General features: G+C 40.4%; 3 protein-coding genes and 1 long non-coding RNA gene across 5 annotated transcripts; 1 reads left to right on the plus strand and 3 right to left on the minus strand.

The window, feature by feature from the left end:
* Positions 1 to 263: 263 nt before the first annotated feature.
* On the minus strand, positions 264 to 11,826 carry LOC100742235. The gene is made up of 6 exons (XM_012392267.3): positions 11,034 to 11,826; positions 5,343 to 9,007; positions 3,289 to 3,422; positions 1,629 to 2,123; positions 1,158 to 1,412; positions 264 to 1,024 (listed from the first exon to the last, which is right to left on the minus strand). Exons 1-6 carry the CDS (start codon positions 11,114 to 11,116, stop codon positions 818 to 820), a joined length of 4,839 nt encoding a protein of 1,612 aa, XP_012247690.1. The 5' UTR covers positions 11,117 to 11,826; the 3' UTR covers positions 264 to 817.
* Positions 8,941 to 16,907, plus strand: LOC112213827. The gene is made up of 4 exons (XR_004462756.1): positions 8,941 to 9,076; positions 9,158 to 9,190; positions 14,342 to 14,560; positions 15,162 to 16,907. It is a non-coding gene; the product is annotated as an uncharacterized LOC112213827 (long non-coding RNA).
* LOC117152381 (putative protein kinase C delta type homolog) lies at positions 12,259 to 15,162 on the minus strand. Its single transcript, XM_033323929.1, has 5 exons — positions 14,432 to 15,162; positions 13,469 to 13,735; positions 13,163 to 13,194; positions 12,993 to 13,078; positions 12,259 to 12,398 (listed from the first exon to the last, which is right to left on the minus strand). Exons 1-5 carry the CDS (start codon positions 14,569 to 14,571, stop codon positions 12,261 to 12,263), a joined length of 663 nt encoding a protein of 220 aa, XP_033179820.1. The 5' UTR covers positions 14,572 to 15,162; the 3' UTR covers positions 12,259 to 12,260.
* LOC100742357 (ran-binding protein 3) lies at positions 16,039 to 19,690 on the minus strand. Of its 2 annotated transcripts, none has more exons than XM_012392248.3 (5): positions 19,343 to 19,690; positions 19,008 to 19,054; positions 18,667 to 18,759; positions 17,580 to 18,427; positions 16,039 to 17,505 (listed from the first exon to the last, which is right to left on the minus strand). In XM_012392248.3, exons 2-5 carry the CDS (start codon positions 19,021 to 19,023, stop codon positions 17,194 to 17,196), a joined length of 1,269 nt encoding a protein of 422 aa, XP_012247671.1. In that variant the 5' UTR covers positions 19,024 to 19,054; positions 19,343 to 19,690; the 3' UTR covers positions 16,039 to 17,193. The 2 variants fall into 2 exon arrangements, with proteins under 2 accessions (XP_012247671.1, XP_012247669.1); XM_012392246.3 differs by having other exon boundaries at positions 17,580 to 18,430; positions 19,343 to 19,687.
* Between the last annotated feature and the right edge of the window lie 25 nt (positions 19,691 to 19,715).

A 19,715-nucleotide genomic window follows, 5' to 3' on the forward strand; every position in this document is an offset into this window, starting at 1 on the left:
AAAAAAAAAAAAAAAAAGAGAAGACAGGAAGAGCGAGAGCAGTCGTCTGTGGGTGGAAGACGCTCGAGACAGTATTTATCGTGGCCAAAGTAATGAGCCACTCGGAGTATTAATAACCTGACCGCGGTGTAACGCTAGAGGTTTAGAATAAACGCTGGAACGCGGTGCAATTAGAGGTCTGCGAGCATCTTCCGGTTATCTGATCGTGATATCTTCTTTCTAAAATATTTTGCTGTTCATCGCGTTAATTATAATTTAAGGCATGTTGTCCATTGTTTTATTTGAAATGTCATCGTAGCCAACGTCGGTAGAACTTTCGGCCTATCACGATTTTTGTCTAGAAACAAACTTGTTTTGTTTAAAAAACGAAACATAACGTGCAATTGAACGAATCGGTTTTCTCGCGGCCGAGCTTGACTCTGTAAACGCTAGAACCTCATTTAAGTTCCACGAATGGCTAATCTATGTGTCCTATAAACGCAATGCGGCCTCTACGTTATAAAAACCTAGCATTTATCATCGAGAGCGATTCAGAGATATTGACCCTTGCTAGAACCGCTCATAGAATATCTTCCCCGACGAATGCCGTCATCCTCAATGATTCCATCGAGACTCAGTCAATTGTCGGTCCTGATAGACTCTAAAGTAACATTCAGTTTTCTCCGTTTGCCAAGAAACGAGCGTAAGCACCTGCTCTTTCGTTCGAATCAACTTTCAAATGATCATCAGGACCATTAACGTCGTAAGACAAGAACACCACGTTGAATACCGCCAACGTGCAAATCTGTGAAGTCGTGGCACGTCTCTGATAGTTTCTTCAGTCTGTTGCATTTGGGTTTGTATAGGAAAACCCACGGAAGACGCCCTGGTCCATGGAGGTGAGGATCTGTTCAGGTACAGGAGTCAGTCGTGGTCTTTCAGCAGTGAATGCTGTGTCAAAGTACTTCGTATCTAAAGTATGCTCCAGGGCTGGCTTGAAAGGTGGTTCCAGTTGCCTCCTTTCTAATCTATCCCATGGCAATTGCTAGAGAAATGAACATATTAATTGTTTTATGAATTTCACAGTTCATATGAGAAGTTTCAATTACACAGAATGGTCTTCGTCTGTGTTGGCGAATGGAGACCAGTCCGTAAATTGATTCTACAAGATTAATTACGTGGAAGAAAGAGTGCAGCGCAATTTCGTGACCAGGAAGCCTTTTCCCAGAGTCTTTTTCCAGAAGGGCGACCAATATGTCGCTGGAATCTTGGCTCAGGTAACGAGGTATAAACGGTCTTTCGTTGCATATACTCCAAAATAGCTCATCCTCGTCGCAGCCGGAGAATGGCGACTGTCCCGTGAGCATCTCGTACAGAAGCACGCCGTACGACCACCAGTCCACCGCCTGATTGTATTTCAGTCCCTTTATGATCTGCAATGCGGAAACAGTCAGTTGGTTAACTCAAAGAGACCAACGAATCGCGGCTCTTTCAGCGTCGCTTTTAGTGTCTTAATTTTGGAACTTGGATTCCTTCGACAGCCAATAATTCCAATTAAATTAAATAGCTCGCTCATGCTATTTGATAAGAGAAAAATGATCCTATTACACAAAGAATATTTTCTATTTTTGTTTGTGATCTTCTTTTACCTCGGGAGCCATGTAATCAGGCGTTCCACAGAAGGTGTCGGCGGTTCTGTCGAGAAAAATTTGCAGCTTGCACATGCCAAAATCAGCTATCCTAATATGCCCGTCGAAATCAAGCAGCACATTGTCTAATTTCAAGTCTCTGTACACTATTCCTTTCTTGTGCAAGAAATTTAAGCCAGACCAAATCTCAGCTGCGTAGAATCGAGCTCTCGGTTCTGGGAAACGACCCGACTTTTGAATATGAAACATCAAGTCGCCGCCGTTCAGGTATTCCATTACGAAGAACAAATGGGAGTCTGTCTGAAAGGTGCAAAACAGGTGACAGAGGTATGGGTGCCTCGTAGCTAGAGTCAGGACTTTCCTTTCGATTAAGGTACATTCTACGTCGTCGTCTTCAAGAACTACGTCCTTCTTCAGGCACTTTACTGCGTATACGCACTCAGTGCCTCGGAGTTCGGCTAACAACACCTTGCCAAAACTGCCTTTTCCTAGGACCTAAGGAAAAATAACAAACGTTATAACTTCCGCTCTTGTTTTTAAGAAAACCAATTTTAGGAATTTTGAGATTTATATTTTCAAATGTTTTAGGTCCCAAAATTCGTTGATCAACGTATCGTATTATTGGAGAGGATCAAACTTGGGATTAGATATGGAAGAAATATCCACCGGGAGTAATTCTTATGAAACGACTGTAGTCGTCAAAAGTGAGGCAAGGTTCTGTTACCAGGTGGAAATCCAGGTCTGATAGAGTGAAAATGGCACACGGTGGAAAGTTCACGCGTCTAAAGCTAGAATGTCGCACGTGAGAGTGCCTCGGACTCGTTAAAAATAATTCGTTGCGTGCAGCTAATTTAGGTGAGTCTATTTGCGTGAGGTCCTTCGCAAAATTAAATTCGTTTTAAACTTTCTTCTCTGTAAATTTACTCACTGATAAGTCGCCTGACTATAAAACCCTATTATCTTTCAATACAGATATTTCAAGATATTAAACTATCTGATGCCTAAAATTTATGCACAAGAAACTCTTCACTGCCGAGGAGATTCGAAGCTTTTTAACATCGTGATCGCGTTAGATCGGGCGTAGATTAGGAGGTCGAAGGTTCGTCGCACCTCCCAGTTTGGATCACTTCGCAGGGACACCTTGTGAATCGATCAAGTTGGGTTCACGTGTTACAGGTATACACGTGATACCGATTGGCTTTCATCCTGGTGAGCCAAGGGAGCTGATATATTTTATGCAAAGCAGGTATATCTACGAATATGTAGAAGAAACCTGTATCAAGTCAATTCATTGAGCAGAAAATCTAAAATCCTCTAAAATTTCTCTTGTTTAAACTATCTCAATTTTCTAATAACAAAGATATAAATGCTTCCTCTTCCAAAATTCCATAAAGTTATTTAGAAACTAAACAACTCTTGTTATTTCAGATTTATGTAGAGAACCCTGAAAGTGAAACTGACGCAAGTTTTTGATAGAAGAAAGATAATCCGTCGTAGACGAAGCTTTCCATCATCTCGAAGTGAATAATTTGGGCGTTTCGTCAGCCGGGACCTTGGCAGAGGCCCGAGAGTTGCACGCGCCACGGTAAACACGACGATCGTGGCTAAAATCTGTTAACGACCGTTTATAATGATGAACCGCCTTGGGCAGCAAACTCACTTTTAGGAAATTGAAATCCGTCACGGTGTACTTCTTGAACCTTGGAAGATTGGTGGCCGGTGGCGTAATCCTTCCACTGGGGAAATGGTCTGAAGAGTCTGAATTCCTCTGGTTGTCCGACGACTGCGAAGGTGCTGTGAAATTAAAATAGAAATAATATATCAATCGATCTACCGATTGGGGCAATTTATAAATGTCATGGTTAGTCTTATTTTCGCATCCATAAGGCAAACGACATTGAAATACTTGCAGTGCATCTCTTTTTAAAGTCTCAGGTCGTAAAAATTGCCTGTTTCGGATCTTAAAGATACTTACTAACGAGTAAAGAGGAACAAGTAACTATTGGACAAGATTTGTAGAAAGAGAACGATCGTATTAGATTCTCTTCCGGGATCTTCCCGGGCCAAAGAACGTCTGGTTGCTCGAATATTCGTCAAATTTTGATTAATAAGCGAATTAATTATCGATCTGGCTTTGGCATATGAGCACGCTGTATGTTGGCCGACTAGCATTTCCCAAAAATAGAACTGACCGTTTTATGACGCGAACGGGACACGAGGAACACAACATAAATGATCGATTAAGGGACAGCTAGGAAGATTATAATAGATATAAGCACTAGTGACCGATTTAACCACGATATAATTTCATATTGCCGGAATTACGGTATCGTCTACCAAACTATTTTCTAGTTAGAATGAATGGATTTATGACAGCCACGTGGAATTGCGGCAAAGTCATAGATGAATACGCTTCTTGGACCAGCCAAGTCTGACTGCACGGCCAATGCTTAAGATCAGATATGAAAAAAGTGAGAAATATGCTTTCGAGGGTATCAAACATTGAAAAATCTTAGTTACTCCTTTGATCCCTACTTTTAGCAGGTTGGAATAAGTAACTCACCTTTCTTGAGCGCCTGCAAGGCTTCTGCCACGAGTTTTTGGTTCAATCCACAGAGATTTCCAGTCAGTTTCTCACACTTTTTGTGACAGGCCATATCACAATCTATTTTTAAAGGTTCTGCGTCTTATTTGTTTGATTTTATAACAAATACCTTTGATGCACCTTGTTTGTACGAAAAAAGCTATTTTAACGCGAGAACAACGGTCTCTCGCGGTTCTTTATCTACTGATACCCAGTAAACCCATCGTCCATCTAAATTTATCTCGAAACTCTTGTTTGCAGCATCAACTAATCGCGACTGCATTGTAAAGTCTAGAGTATTGTTATGAAACCGCGCCACATCTTATAAATAGAACCACTATGGGCACAACCATGTGCATTAGTTTCAAATCAAGGTACTAAACAATAATTGACCATTTATGATAAATTAATTGTATCTATATCAAGATTTAAGAAAGTTATACATATATATATATGTATATATATTCATTTATTTATTGAGATATTGAGACAACGAAGAACTAGTGAAGACCATTTTAATAATTACGGTACTTCCTGTAAACAGACTGGTAAATAGTGTCGTTGACTCTATGACAACGACCTTACATAACGACGAAGAACTGGCTTCACGTTTGTAACAGGAACACGTGATACTGTTGGATCAGAGAATGCATCTGGATGTGGAACGGTTACGCAACAGCTGATTGTTTGCTGATACTCTGACAGCCTGACCATAAGACTTTGTATCTCTCTAGAATTTCATGCAGAAAATAGCTTATAGGTAATAGAGTGAATCACACATTAGTCACGATAGTTACAAACGATATCTGTTAGTCACAAGTTAGCAAATTGCCATATTCTTAAGCAACTGGTTTTAATATTTTCGACCAATTTAATATATTTACGTTTACGTAAAATGAATGAAAAAGCCAATGGTTATCAAAAAGATATCGAAAACAGCACGTTCCTCTGAACATAAACACACCACCCACACTCTGGGAAGACGGTAAATTTCTGCGAATCTGCAACAAACTTCCTGGCAGCTCGACTAAACAGAATCCTGGGATGAGGCAAACGTGAAAAAAATCGAAATTGCGCAATCTGTCTACACTAACAGAACAAACGATCCAAAAATACTATAGAATAAGTACTCGATATCCTTGGCGAGCCGTCGAAGCCAGAGTCGTTACTCCTGGTGGAATTCATCCTCTTGTGCTCCGGGTCATCATCCGTACACGTGGATCCACTGCTTTCCGTGGTAGCCGTACTAGTGGTACTTCCGGTACTGTCACTGCTCACAGATGGCGTCCTGGAGTGATGCTTTTTCCTCTTAATCTTGGCTCGACGAACCTTGGACAAGTCTCTGGGTGTAGCAGTTAACAACGCCGATGGAGTCGTGTAAAACATCCTAATGAGATCTATGGGCTTCTGAGCAGGTGTATTATTCTTGAGATTAGGTTTAGCGGAATTCTTTACTTCTGAAGTTTTCAAGACTTCCTGACTCTTGGCGGAACTTTTCTTGGTAGAACTCTTCTTGGATCCCTTGTTGTCTTTACTACCCTCTTTCTTGGTAGAGCTTTTCTTGATCGTGGAAGATTTCTTTTTTCTAACCACCTTTTTCTTTTTAGAGGACTCCGGAGTATCTTCTGGACTGCAAATCGCGTTGGCTTCCTTGGAGGGCACTGAAATATCTTTCTCTTCGTTCACGTTAGAAAGGTCACTGCGATTGTTCCACTTGGACATTGTCAATATTTCATTCTCTTGGTATTCGTTGGTCGGTGTCTTGGGCTCGTCCTCTTCGTACAGAACCTGAGAACCGGATCTAGTTGGGGTGGGCGTTTCCTCGATGTTTATTACAGGCACAGGAATCTCAGCGGTCGGTGTGGAGACTTCGGAAGCCGGAACAGTGGTATCAGGAGTATTCGTCGTGGATTTAAAAGAAATAGTCGATGACCAAGAGTCTTCTCTCTTGAAAGGAGCCTTCTTTACGGTCGAGTACGCATCTTGGTCGATTGTTATAGACAGGTTCTTCTTCTTCTTTAATCCTTTCTTAGGAGCGGAATCACCTTTATCAAAGTCTGACTTCTCTGAAGTACTCGAAAGCGTTCCAGTGCTGGATATTATCTGTTCAGTCTTGAATTTCGACCACTTCTCCTCGGTCTTCCGCTCCTCCTCGATTACGGCGATATTACTGAACTCGGCTGGCGGAGTGGCGACGCTTATTTTAGGATCAGTCTCTTTTTTCTTGTCCAGCTGCCCGCTGCAGAGGTCCTCGACCGCCTGACCTGGCTCCCAACTCTTGGAATCAGCGAAATTGAATCCCTTGTTGGTCACTTTCGTCACTTTAGGACTCTCCGGTCCCTTAATCTCGCTCCAGAAATCTATAGATTCCGTGGACGTGCTTTTAGACAAGTTTCCAATCTCTCCAACTATCGCTGGTTTCTGTAAAGCCATTTTGGTCATCAAATTTTCGTCGACGGATATAGACTGTTTTAAAGCATTTGGATCTGTCCGTTCTTTGGTTGGAACAGGCGTAGAATCCACACTGATACTTCTGTCTAAAGCGACGCTGCTCTCGCCAGGAGTATCGACCTTGGAAAGTTTAGTTCTCCACGGGATCTTGGACTCTTTGTTTGTTCGCGTCTCAGTCTTTGTTGCACTCTGCGAATTGGCCTCCGCTTTGTTTTCTATTCGGTTACTCTCAGTCTTCTTCGTTGGCACCTTGAAGGGCAATCTTGAAATTTCTTCGACACCTTTCTTTACCATCTTTTCAACACTCGGCCCATTCACCTTGCCGCCCTTGTCATCCTCTATCACATGCTTTCCTATCTTTTCGGCGACTTTTCTCGAACCTTCTGCTTTTTGCGTGTCACCTTCGAGGCCCTCTGACAAGGTCGTTTTAATCACGAGGTTGTTATTTGCATCATCAAGGGAAGAGGAAGTCTTCGTTGATAGATTATCTTCTTTCAAGGACTGTCCAAGATCATCTACGTTCGACTCTTCGGTAGAAACACCTACTTTGGAGGCGTTCTTCAAGGTCACAGCTTTGTTCACCTTCCTTCCCGAAGATACGACGTCTTCGTCGCGTTCGGCTTTCGTCGGTTTTGCCAGGTACTGCCGTTCTCGTAACGTACACTTTGGCGCTTCTACGGCATTATTTTCATCCGTATTAATTTTAGACGCTTTTGGCAGCCTGTCCGCAGCCGATGGAAGCGCTTCGCTGGCGCTGCTCTCGCTCGCCAACGGCTCCACACTTAACGTCACGTTGTTCTCATCAACCCTTGCGATCATGGGATCGTCGTGGATCTTGGGTTCTAATAATTCCTGCTTCTTCGCAACAGAGACGACAGAGGACACTGGAAACTCCGGAACCTTTTTATCTAGAAATTCTAATTTCTTCTGCTTGGGAATTTCAATGGCTCTCTTCTGTATTACTTCTTTCTTCTCTTTTGGGAAGATTTTATCCTTGGACGATGTCTTTTGGTTCGTATCCTTATTCTCTTCTTTGACATTCTCAGATGAGATCCGACGAAGTGTTTTTTCTTTAGGATACTCTGGCGTTTCCTTAGCCTCTTCTGTCACATCTACAGGTAAGATCTGATTAATCTTTCTTTCTGTAAGAGACTCTGACGTTTCTTCTGCTTTCATTCCATTGGTAATAATTTGTAATTTCTTCAGAGGATCGTTTTTCAAAGTCTCCGGAGGCGTCTTCACCGTGAAATACACGCTGTTTCTCGAGGTATCCTTTATATAGGGTTTCTTCACGGGTAACACGATTTCCGTTTCAGATTCTTCTTCAACTTCGCGTCTATCCGTCTTCCGTGTAAGTAATTTTTTAGGGACGGGAATTTTCACGCTTTCCCTGAACTGTTCCACGGGACTACTGTTCACCCAAATGGTAGAAAAGTCCCCGACGCTGTTGCTGGCTTCGACCTTGAACATCTGCGGCCTCGAGTGCTTCCGAACTTTTTCCTCGTCATTCTCACTTGTTTGGACATCCGCGGAGGCGTCGCTGGAGGTACTAGGCGTACGTTCCCTTAAATTTTCACCTGCCTCAGGCGGCGACGGCTTTTCGGTAGTTTTCTTTTTCTTTTTCACCTTTTTTAAGGTTTTCCTTACCTTCTGCGACGTAGCTTCCTCCTCATCCTGGGACCCAGGCTCTCCATCGACGCTCCTGCAGAAGATAGGAACTGCCCTTGGTCCTCCAGGAGCACCTTTCTTAATCAGAGTCCCTCTACGAACCTCGTTCTCGATCTCAGCTTGTTCCTCGGCAACCAGAGTGTCCAATACCTTTGCCTGTACTTGAGCGTAAGTCACCTCTCTTTCTATCTGTTCAGGATCCAACTGTATATCCGCCGAAGATCTTCTCCTGGTGAATCTTCTAGTAATTTTATTCTTTATCTGTTGCAGATCTTGGTCCTCTTCGTCCTCTTCCGTTTCCAAACTCACTTGATGGAACAACTGCAAACGTTTCTCCGCCTCGTCGAGTTTCTTGTCCTTGATCAAGAACTTCTCAACCAATAATTCACCCACAGACTTCTCGTGCCTTTCGTTATGCTGTCTCAGAGCGGGATTATCTTTCAAGGCCTGGCTTCTGATTTTGATCGTGGGTCTGTCACGACGTAGACGATTTCTTTGATGACTATTCTCCTGAGTCAGGGTCCTGGGTGTCGAGACGTCGATGTCCGCGGTGTCGATGACGCGTCTAGGCCGGCTGGGCACTGACGCGGGAGAGTAACGACGCAGAGTGGACAGTGGGGACTCGGAGATGGTCGACAGATGTGGCGAGTAACGGGACAGCGGCGAATGGAGCGGTCTACGCGAATAACTTCATGAAATTCTGGTTGCTAGGCAACGTGGATGCTTCCCTGGCGGTTTCTCTTTGGTATTTTTTTAAATAATAAGATTCAAAGACCTTGAATTTGGAATAGAAAGATGCTGAATATAGCGTATCGTTTGTTTGTAGATGAGTCGAACACGAAGAAAGTACGCTAAGCTGGTAAAAATAATTTTTATCGTAAGGAAGGTTGACTAAAAAAATAGCAAATCGTTGTTTGGACGGTTACATAATGGTTTTTGTGTCACGCAATTGTTTCGAACCTGACCCGATAAGCTTCCGATTGCGTGGTCTCGATACCAGAAGCTTCTTCTCGCGATGCATTACATTGCAGGGATGGAAAGCGCATCGTGGACACTTGTTACGCGCGTTGCCTCTGAATTTGGCTTCGGCCATGGCCACGAACGATTGACAGATTTCGATTCAGTTACACGATGACAAACAAGTGGTAATTGAGCGCACATATGGTTCTACTGACCGATATTAATCATGAAAGGCGATTGAAACTTCTCGTCAGGTTTTTCGCTTGTCACTCCTCTACGAATGTTAAGCTATTGTCTTTGGTATTGCATATTTTATTTAGATAAATAATTTTCCAATTATATTTTCCCGTCATTTCTACATTTATCTAAATAATTTTCTATTTAAAAAATACGCTGTACGTAAGATATCGATTTAAATTGTTTAATATTTTTGTCGCGTTAATTTTGTAAGTTGCTGAAAAAATTCAAAAAGGAAGAACTCTCTCTTAATTATTGTTTTATAACTAAAAATTCTATTTACTAATCCTCAGTATATAGTGTTAATCGTTACTTATAATGATTTTCCATTTATGTAAGAACAATAATTTTATTCTCTGCGCATTATTTACAAACGTTTACATTAAACCTTTCAGTGTTATAAAAAAGATAACGTAATCGCGGATTTTACCAGTTGATTTTTTGGCAATGCAACGACTGCGACGGAGTTTTATCACGTGGAAACTACACGTCCAGACACTTGGCTATTTTTAAAGGCTAATATTTTCGATCAGCCCGCTACTCCTCCTGATCCTTTTGATTCGCTCGAATCCGCCGATTAATCAATTAATCGGCATCTCGCGTTTTACTAATAACTTCGAGATCTGACAGATCGTTCGTCGTTTGTCAAAATTTCGAATAACATTCTAACAGAGTTATTCCAATTGCAGAGTATCGTGTGCGTACAATGTCACGTCTGCTGCACCAGCATGTTCCGATCTATGGAATTTTCCTTTCATTTTCCACTGGCTTACTCGAAGGAAAATTGGGAAATGAGCTTGCTATTTCGGTTAGCTTCTTTATCGCTCCTCGCGCATTCACGTAACTAACCACCAGAGAAGCCTCCGCGACGACGAACGTCACTCCGCGACCAAGAATAATGGTCCGCGAAGGAAAAGCGGGGAAAGAAAGCGAAGAAAGGAACCGCTTCGTGGAACGCTATTTTCGCTTGGATTAGATGGACGATCGGGGCAAACGGGACGAACAAGTGCGGAGGAATAATCAAACTCGAAGTGTGTGTTTGCCAGAACATGGTAGAAAATGTATTCCGAGAAAGTCCTTTGTTCGAAAAAGAAAAATCTCTTTAATCGTACCGTAAAAAACGATGAACTGAACAAAGTGCCGAATGAGAAGTAGTAAGACACAATAATAAGAAATTGTGTCTGTCGTGTCATTTTATTTAGACGTAAAAGAAGAAAAATTGATACAACGAAGAACGCATGTTGCGAAGAGGAACTAAAGAAGGCGATGAAAATCAAATGTAAACAGCGTGTCCACCGAGATAGAGTGGAAAAGAGAAAAATTCAAAATTTGTAAAAAAAGAAAACTGTTTCACGATGAAATGCAAGAAGTATCTCTGGCGGCAGAACAAATTACCAAAAGTGAATCGAGGCATTTTTTGCAATGAAAATAAAGAAATATAGTATAGAGGGTGTCTTAGGAGGGCTAAGAGGAAAGGAAAATAATTGGACGAAGAAAAAGCTTACCGTGGAGCACCGGTCATCAATGAACTGTGATTAGAGAAGGGTCCCCCGTAGTAATAGGGCAAACTGTCTCCGTAGTAGGGCATCGTGGCGATGATTATCCAATAGATTTACGCGTACAGTCGACGAACGGCTGGAATTCGAAGAGGGAGCACAAACAGAGGGAGGCGCGAACAGCGAGCACGAGCGGTTCCACGCTCTCGAAGACGACTGAGTGCGGCACGGATCGCCGGCGAACGCGTTCTCAGGTGTTCGACGAGCCGTTCTCACGGTTCAGGGAGCCAACACCGACTGAGTCTAAGCCAGCGACCCAGTGTAATAATAGAAGTCTAGTATATGTGGCTTCCTAGCGTCTAACTATACTAGCTGGACTGTAATAACCCGTACAACGTCTCATTGCTTTTCTACAAATATTTTCCGTATTGTAGCGTTTACGTGACTCATTGCGAGGACTAGAGATGAATCGTATGAACCGATTGTCAAATCTGATGTAACGAGCCTTTTCCCATGCGTTCCTATGGTGTTATCGCTGGCGAACACCGCGAAGCATTTTACTAAGGTAAAGAGACACGAAAATGGTAAAAGAGGACGATTATTATTTTTCTATGATCGAACGCGATAATACGAATATTTTTCATTTTAACGAAGAACGTTTCCGTTTCGGAAAATTGACAGAGACTCGAGTACAACGTGAAGAACTGTCGACAGAAATTTTGGCAAAACGTATATTGGTTAAAATCACTCGTCACTATCATGCTGTTAAGAACACAACAACAACATCGATGAAAGTCGTGAAGAATACCGAAAGACGCGCAATCATGCATCGTGAAGCTCGCGGTATAACATGCACGTCAAATTGCCAGGCGACGAATTTCGCGTCGTTGTCTCTGCAGCCGTGTAAAACGCGCAATGTGTCAGCGGAGCCACGGTTTCGCGTTGTTTTGTATTCGGCCATCGAGACCCGCGCCAAATGTTTCCTTCCTCGGTGCCTATTGTTACTTGTTCAGGGAAACTTAGAAATAGCCAACGAATGGCAACGAATTCTATTTCAAGTCAATTCTACAACTAACTTTAGTTTGAAAATTTACTTGAAAAGTTAAACTTTACAAAACTCGTGATACAAATTTAGATTGCTTACATGGTGAAACTTACACTTAAGGTGCATCAAAGTGAAAAGGATATACATGTATACAAGACGATTGTTTTCGTGAAAATTCTTTTACTTAAATCTTACTTACCGTCGCATCTGAGACCTTGTCGAAAAAAACCATACAACATGGAACCGCAATGATCGCAAAAGGTCGGTGACATGAACGTATAAGGGCGAAACCTGTGAGGCACATCTACCTTGAAACGCTCCCTCAAGTACTGCCATCGAACAAGTATTAACAAAATTAGAACGATTCTGTGTAGGATTGGATGTTGCGTTACTTTGAACAAATAGCATAAACAGATGCAGTGTGTGGGCTACCAGAAATAACATATAACCGCTTTTTATAAAAATAGATATCAGATACTTTCACAAAGTTTCAATGTCCTTACTACAAAAAGGAAAACACATACGTATATAATTAGATCTGTTTTCAGGGACACAAACTTGGATTTCGGGTTTTAAATTACTGGAAAATTATATGTCTGAAAATATTCGGTATTTGGTAGAATTTATCGTTGCATCACGAGCAAACGTTTGCACACGGATTCTCGACGTTTAGAAATAGACATAAATTTTAGCATAAGAGACAACATTAAAAACAGTGTTGTTTTCCATGATCATGGATCATCTATACGTTAAGCAAACAAGCAAACATAGTTTCCTCGAGATATACATTGAACTTTTACCAAAAAAAACACCACTGATTCTCATCAAAGGAAATGGACAAACGAATATCGATTATTCTCATAAATCTTGAAGAAAATTTGTCGCTTGTACGTTGCGAAGTTGTGTAAAGCGAATGCACTTACTATCGTGTTTTCGGACTCCCTGCCACTTTCCGGGCACTTGGTTAACAATTTATCATGGCACTTCTTGTGCACCGCTGTTTGGCAGGCTGAAACGCAGGAATGGAATATTAATAGAGGTACAACGTGGCCGGTACAGTGGGAAAAAGTGCTGTCTGAGATATAATATTTACCTTGGCATTGATACCCTTGCTTTCCGAATCCCCTGCGACAAACAGCACATCACAGATTAATTGGAAAATACGCCGTACTTGAGGAAACCGCTGGCCGATACTTGAGTGATATGCCGAACGGCACGGTGCAAACTATTTTTAGATGTCCGCACGTACATCGTCGAAGCAGCCGTCTTTTACGATAAATCGAAACTCTTCGATTATTACTACGCTGTCTGAGAGCGAATGTTCTCGATAAAACGTGTGTTTGTGGCTGCTTTGTTTCCTCAAGACATATTTCTTTCATTTACGTTTTACAAACTTTACCAAAGGAAATCCTTGCAAAAGGCGCAGAAGGTCGGTTGCCTGAAGAATTTTGCAACTAGTTTGTGACCTCGAACCACGTGCACCTTGTTGTGTTTTACTGCTCCTCTCCTTTTCGTAATTGCTCCGCCGATGTTGTTCTTTTCGCGTGCAGGAGACACAGATGCAGCCGCGATATCCCGTCGGGGAACCCTGGTTTTGTATACATATGTTTTCCCTGTGGACGTTGTCGGTGGTAGATCTGTTGGATTTAGTACTGGAATTCTGGTTCTGAAACCGTATCACGCCATTTCTCTTATATCTTTCAATTATTGCTTTCTCGCGCGTATTTTTCAATGGAGGTAAAATTTAATTTGATGCTATAAACTCGTATTCCCTCACTTCAAAATCTTTTAAAGAGCCATTAAGGGAATTTGACTTTCATTTTCGTTTAGTGTTCGTTGATTCAATTGTACGCTTGTAATTAAAGTTTCTGATATTCATTTTGAGTGTGGAAATTTTAACACGAACTTAACTCGATGGATTAAACTGAAATATTTAATGAAAAATTTATTGCGCTGGACTTATTACTGTGCTCTGTAGTAAACTCTGTAGTAAACGTTGTAACATTTTTATTACAGATATTCTAGCTATTCAGTTGTATTGTAAACTTCACTTGTGAATTTGCAAGCGTAAACTTGCAATTTGTTAATGCTAATTCTAAATCAATTAAATTTTCATAAGAAAGTAATTCAAGCTTCTAAAATTTGTATATCCAAACTAAAGTATTTCGTACCAAAATTTTGTTCCTGAAAGACAATCTGATTAAATATCTTCTATTATAACAGTGTAAAATTGTGAAATACATTTCACATTTTTACTATCATTTAATTGCAGGTATTTTATCTGGAGAGATTGATTAACAACAGAAGGTAACGTCGGACAGTCATGGAACATTTAACAAGCTTTACCTACCGAATGGCTCACCTGTAAGTGTATCCTTCCGCGCCCACGCGTGCCTGCGGACTTCTTCCAGCTCGTGGGCTTCTACGGTCCGCGGACGACTTCCGGCCTGAACCACCGCCTGCGTTGCGCCTCTTCGCGTGAGCACCACCGGTGAACATCATTTTCCTCCTATTCACCTACTTACTCTCTTTGCCTTCTGTCCACGCTAATTCTTTTGTCATTGATGACAATTCATTCAGATGCTTCAACGTCGAAAAATAACACTGGTAACATGCTAAACGTTCACGAATCAGTACCTGAATCACCGCGTGCTCGATCGTCGATGCTATCTTTTTAGTTTCCCGCCTCGTGACGCTCGAATTCCGGGGCACTTGGCCGCGTAATGCCAGAAGAATTCTCGTCCATCGGCCAGCAACATTTTCCTTTCTGTCCGCCACGAACAAGACATCGGTCACTTCCAATCGATTAAGACTTACTGACTCCACCTTCGCGAAGAAACAGCGGGCAGAACACGTCACATTGTTAGTGAAATTATAATAGACTATTCTCGACCAAAGAAATGGGTCATCGGAGGAATTGTGACCTTGATAAGTCAAGTCAACAAGAAACGAAGCATAACCATTAAATCTTCTAAATCTCGATCATCTCCTTTATCGAGGATTACACTGGACTCCTTAATTGGTCATTTTAATTGTATCAACGGTATCGTTACTCGTCCGAATAAGTTCTGACAGTTGATTGGCTTTTTCAGATCCGATGTCACATTCGGCACTGTTCACTTACCACTGATTTCATCGTTTTTAACCTTTGTGCACCAAATAATAATAAGAAGAAGAGCTACGATTATAATTAAAAAGATATGGCTTCCAAGCGAGAAGGAAAATCCCTGAGGTTGTCACAGAAATTTTTGAAAGAAAAGGTTAGAAGACACCGAGTCTCTACTTCAGTTTCACTCTTCTCACCCTTGCGAAGATCACATGTTTTTGATCAAATGGACGTATGACTAATACTCGAGAAAGAAAACGTTACATCGACTATGGAAGTGGAAGATGTCTCTTCTTTTCAATTTCCTCTTCTTTGGTCCAACGTTCCGATGTGATACATCGTTTCGACAGGAATGTGTCGCGACCGAAAGTAGTATTAACGATATTCAAACGTCAGCTACACAGTTTGATTGACTCCACACGATATTTGAATGCTGTACTTTAGCAAGTCTCTTTCGTTTTCTGAAAATAACGACTACTGACTGCTGTAATTTATGGAATACATACGATCAAATTGAAAACTATGGATCATCGCGTGGATGTTGACGAACATAGGAACTGGATTTTGACGCCTAAAACGTTGTGTAGCTTTGCACGAAACTCTCGAATCTATAAATATCAGCCTGTTGAATACCGCCCGCCATCGAGTCGAGTAGCGCCGCGTGCGGGAAATATTAGAATGCGCTATCCGGCGCGTTTTCCAGCCTGGAAAAGCAAATGGATTCCAGAAAAATTTCTGGACGGGTTAAAAAAAAATAGTTCCTTATATCAGATAAGAAAAGACTTGTACATTTCGGACAAGCTTGACTTTGGTTATTTTTTTTTTAATAAATTTGGATAGTATAAAAAAAGAAACACTAACGATTGATTTTTTTTATGCAAACGAATGTATTTGTTCGATGTGTAATTAACGATGTGTACAATGAGTTCGTTTCCTTACATATCAAGTACAGAAAAACAATAGCAATAATTCATTATTTGTATCATGAATAAAATTTTTTTCTACGTTAATTAATATCTTTGCAGTTCCATTACTGCACATTGCATTAAAGAGCAATTTTGTGACTGACTCCCCTCATTCTTCCTCGTGGAACAAACGAGCGATTGTCGTGTCGATAAATATCGTTAAGCAGAAAATTAAAGAGAGAAGCCGTTTTATACACAGCCTTTGAAATACCGCGAGGAAATTGTCTGATTTTCTTCGGTACTATATACACTTAAAGTAAAGTACAAACAGTTACAGATTCGATCATGAAACAACCTGAACATTATGTGCTCGTGATAGAACCTTATGTAATGTATATTTCAAACAGGCTCGCAATGTTTTCTCGTCGATAAACATGTGTAGAGCTGTTACTTTCGCTCACGGCGGAACTACATCTTAAATAATGTAACTAATCTTAATTTTCTTAAAAGGTACAATATTTATATATTTATATTTATGTATAGCGGACAAGGAATAGAGAATCCTAAATCGATACGAACATCGCTACGATAAAAATCCAAATGATTCTTATAAAGAGACTGATCACTGGAAACTAAAAACGCTGTTCTTCTTCAAAGCGTACAACACGGTTTCGTGACTGATTTGTGTGTGTATATGTGTATATGTGTGTTCGTATTATGCTATTATCAAAACTCCCTAGCCAGTGGTTTCCTCGGTTCCTTTTAAAAAACGCTGCTTGAAATTCGTGTAAAAGAATTATCGGTTGGGAATGATTAGAAAATATATACCAAAAAGAATTTGGCTTGGTATTTTCGCCTTTTTTGTCTCCTCTTGCTTGTCTGCAAACATCAGTGCACCACGGGATATATCATCGAAGTCTAAGAACATCCACAAGGGGAAAAAGCGCGAATCATAGCCATAGTTCTATTGTGTACGAATTACTATAGAAACAAATAGGGCCTGATAACTTCGACGTAGTTTCCCGAATCTTGTTCTCACGTGTTAGCAACTTCTGCGTCGCGTACATTCAGATGATAACTGGCAAACAGCTCGCAGGGACGACTGATCGACTGTCACTGTTCAGTAGCTAATTTCTTGGGGTGGCGTAGCTGTGCGCGTACTAGCCGCTCTTCCAACAAATCATGGAGTTGTTCCACTTCCTTTGGCGCTGCTTGAATAATGAAGATTCTGATACTTCCTTGAACATCCATCGCCGTTAGTCTTAATGATTTAAGTGCCGCTCGTTCCGCGATCATTCCTGGCCATACTTTTGTGTTCATAATTAATCTCTGCGTCCCTGCAGTGCGTCCCACTAATCGAGATTCTTCGTCGCGGTCGTTTAGCCTTAAAGTACCTCTACCTCTTTCTTGCCAACTGCCACTAGCCTGAACAAAATTGGAAATTTATCGTGAATGAATCATTCTGAAAAATTGAAAGCAGAAATAATTCTTATACAAACCTTATCAAACGCGAAGAATTTACAGTTAATCTGAAGAACATTCGTTTCTCCTTCTTCACCAGTTAATGGTGTTATTTGACTATACTTCCTCTTATTAGCACGGTTTGCTTCTTCTAATTTTTGGGCAGCTTCGGTTAATGTTAGATTTGATTTGGAGGTAGTACGGCATGCTGCTGACGCACTGGAAAAAAGAAGCTCTGTGGAACCATTTGCATTTGTGCTTTCCTCCTTCTTTTCCTTTTTCTCCTTGTCTTCCGTTTTGTCGGAATTTTCTGCATCGTTCGCAATCATAACGCGTTCCTGTAGGTTCTGACCAAATACAAAGTTTGGTTCTGACGCACAAGGCGTTATTGTAGTATTTACACTATCTTTTGTGCTTGTGCCTAGCAACAGGAAGGTGGGCTTTACTTCCTCAATTGGCTTGTCTTCCCTTTTAGCTTCTTTTACTTCACTTTTACTTTCTGTTACTTCACCTTTAGTTTCTCCTACTTCACTATTATCATTTTTCTTTTCACTTTTATCATCCTTTTCTTCATTCTTATCTTCCTTTGTTTCTGTTTTGTTATTTTCCTTTTCCTTATTCTTTTCATCTAATAATGAATCTGTGGCTTTTGCAAACGGATTCTGAAACTTAGCTGGTTGTAGATATACTTTAGTAGTAGGCTGACTGTTTGTCACTGTGCTCAATTGAGAGGGCCACAACGTGGATGACTTTCTTTCCTCGACTAAGTTCTTGATGGAATCACTACACCCAAACGTTGTTCTAAACTTTGACGCAGCTAACACTGGCTTGTTAGAACTCGAAGGTGATTCCCGGATATTATTTTCTGTCGATGAGCTCTCCATTTCTTCTGAAAAAGTTCAGATTTCATAAACTACTAGTCATAAATTGTTACATGCAAATAATACCTATCACATCATAACCTATGTGGTTTCCAACAAAAGTTATTGAGACAGGTCAGAAACTATGCTACATTGTAGCGAGATAACGAAAATATATCAAATATAGCAACTGTATGTAAATATCATAGAAAAAACTGATGATAAAGTTACGCATGTGGAACAAAAAATAACACTGCGTATTTACCACTGTTGGAATTTTCAGGTGAATCCCCCGGTGACTCTTGTGGTGGATCTACCTTTAAAACATAGGATGGTCGATTCGTCTCTTCTTTATTTTCTACGTGAAATTCAAAAACAGATAGTTAACATAATTGTCAAACAAAATTATTTCCTCAATCTGTTGTAACGCTCTACAGAGTAAATATTGCCGAGAAAGGAAAATACGGAAATACATAGGAATCAAAGAAGAATAACATGGATAAAGAAAAACAATGATTTCCTATGAATTTTCAATTATTATAATTTACATAATCGTGCAGAATTTATCGTTAATTTACTGTATAAGAAAAGAATCACAAAACGCACCCTTGCAGTCCGCCATTTTTTACGTGGAAGTGGTCAAGTGTCGCCATCTAGCCATATCCATTAGAAGATAAAAAAATATTCTCTACTACATGTGATCTATACACAGATTCATATATACATGTATATATAGTTACATATTTTACGTAGTAATAATATTAATATCATTAAATTTTTCTTCTTTCAAACGTAAGAATGTCGTAATATCTAATCATTATATAACTTCTGTTTTATTTAAATTAGTAAAAGTTGACTAAATGACGTCGTTGCGAGATACAATTAATCAAAAATACAATCCGAAATATTGGTACTAAGGAAACAATTTATTGATTACTTACATTCATTGACTGGTCCTCAATTCTAGTTTATTACTAAACTGTGGATTTTTATGATTAACAATTAAAGAAATTCATCTACTACATATCATAACAAACGCTCTACTTTGAATATTTTATATGTATATTTTTGCACTGCATGCATTATGTGGATCTTTGCACCTTCAAATAAATGCACAAAAATCCGCAGTCCATTTATTACATATTCATATATTGTTTATCCTCCTTTTTTTTAGTCTTCATAAGATATTCTTAACGATTTGCATGTATATTTAAACCATCATTGAAGAAGATGGGAACCATCGAGAACATTTCAACATCGACCTTCCAACTTCATCTAAAAATAGATTTGCTTTTTACGAAACGTTCGATTGCT

Source organism: Bombus impatiens, unplaced genomic scaffold, assembly GCF_000188095.3.
Source record: "Bombus impatiens unplaced genomic scaffold, BIMP_2.2 scf_1334, whole genome shotgun sequence".
NCBI classification, from domain to species: Eukaryota; Metazoa; Arthropoda; class Insecta; order Hymenoptera; family Apidae; genus Bombus; species Bombus impatiens.

Coding starts and splice junctions, on each gene's coding strand:
- LOC100742235 (XM_012392267.3), bottom strand. CDS start 11,116: ATGCCCTACTACGGAGACAGTTTGCCCTATTACTACGGGGGACCCTTC. Junction 2,124..3,288: donor CGGATTTCAATTTCCTAAAA/GTGAGTTTGCTG, acceptor ATTTTTCCTTAG/GTCCTAGGAAAAGGCAGTTT. Junction 1,413..1,628: donor CTGATTACATGGCTCCCGAG/GTAAAAGAAGAT, acceptor TCCGCATTGCAG/ATCATAAAGGGACTGAAATA.
- LOC117152381 (XM_033323929.1), bottom strand. CDS start 14,571: ATGATGTTCACCGGTGGTGCTCACGCGAAGAGGCGCAACGCAGGCGGT. Junction 13,736..14,431: donor GCGGAAGGATACACTTACAG/GTGAGCCATTCG, acceptor ATACGGTTTCAG/AACCAGAATTCCAGTACTAA. Junction 13,079..13,162: donor GCAAGGGTATCAATGCCAAG/GTAAATATTATA, acceptor CCTGCGTTTCAG/CCTGCCAAACAGCGGTGCAC.
- LOC100742357 (XM_012392246.3), bottom strand. Junction 18,431..18,666: donor ACCTGAAAATTCCAACAGTG/GTAAATACGCAG, acceptor GAACTTTTTCAG/AAGAAATGGAGAGCTCATCG. Junction 17,506..17,579: donor AATTCTTCGCGTTTGATAAG/GTTTGTATAAGA, acceptor AATTTTGTTCAG/GCTAGTGGCAGTTGGCAAGA.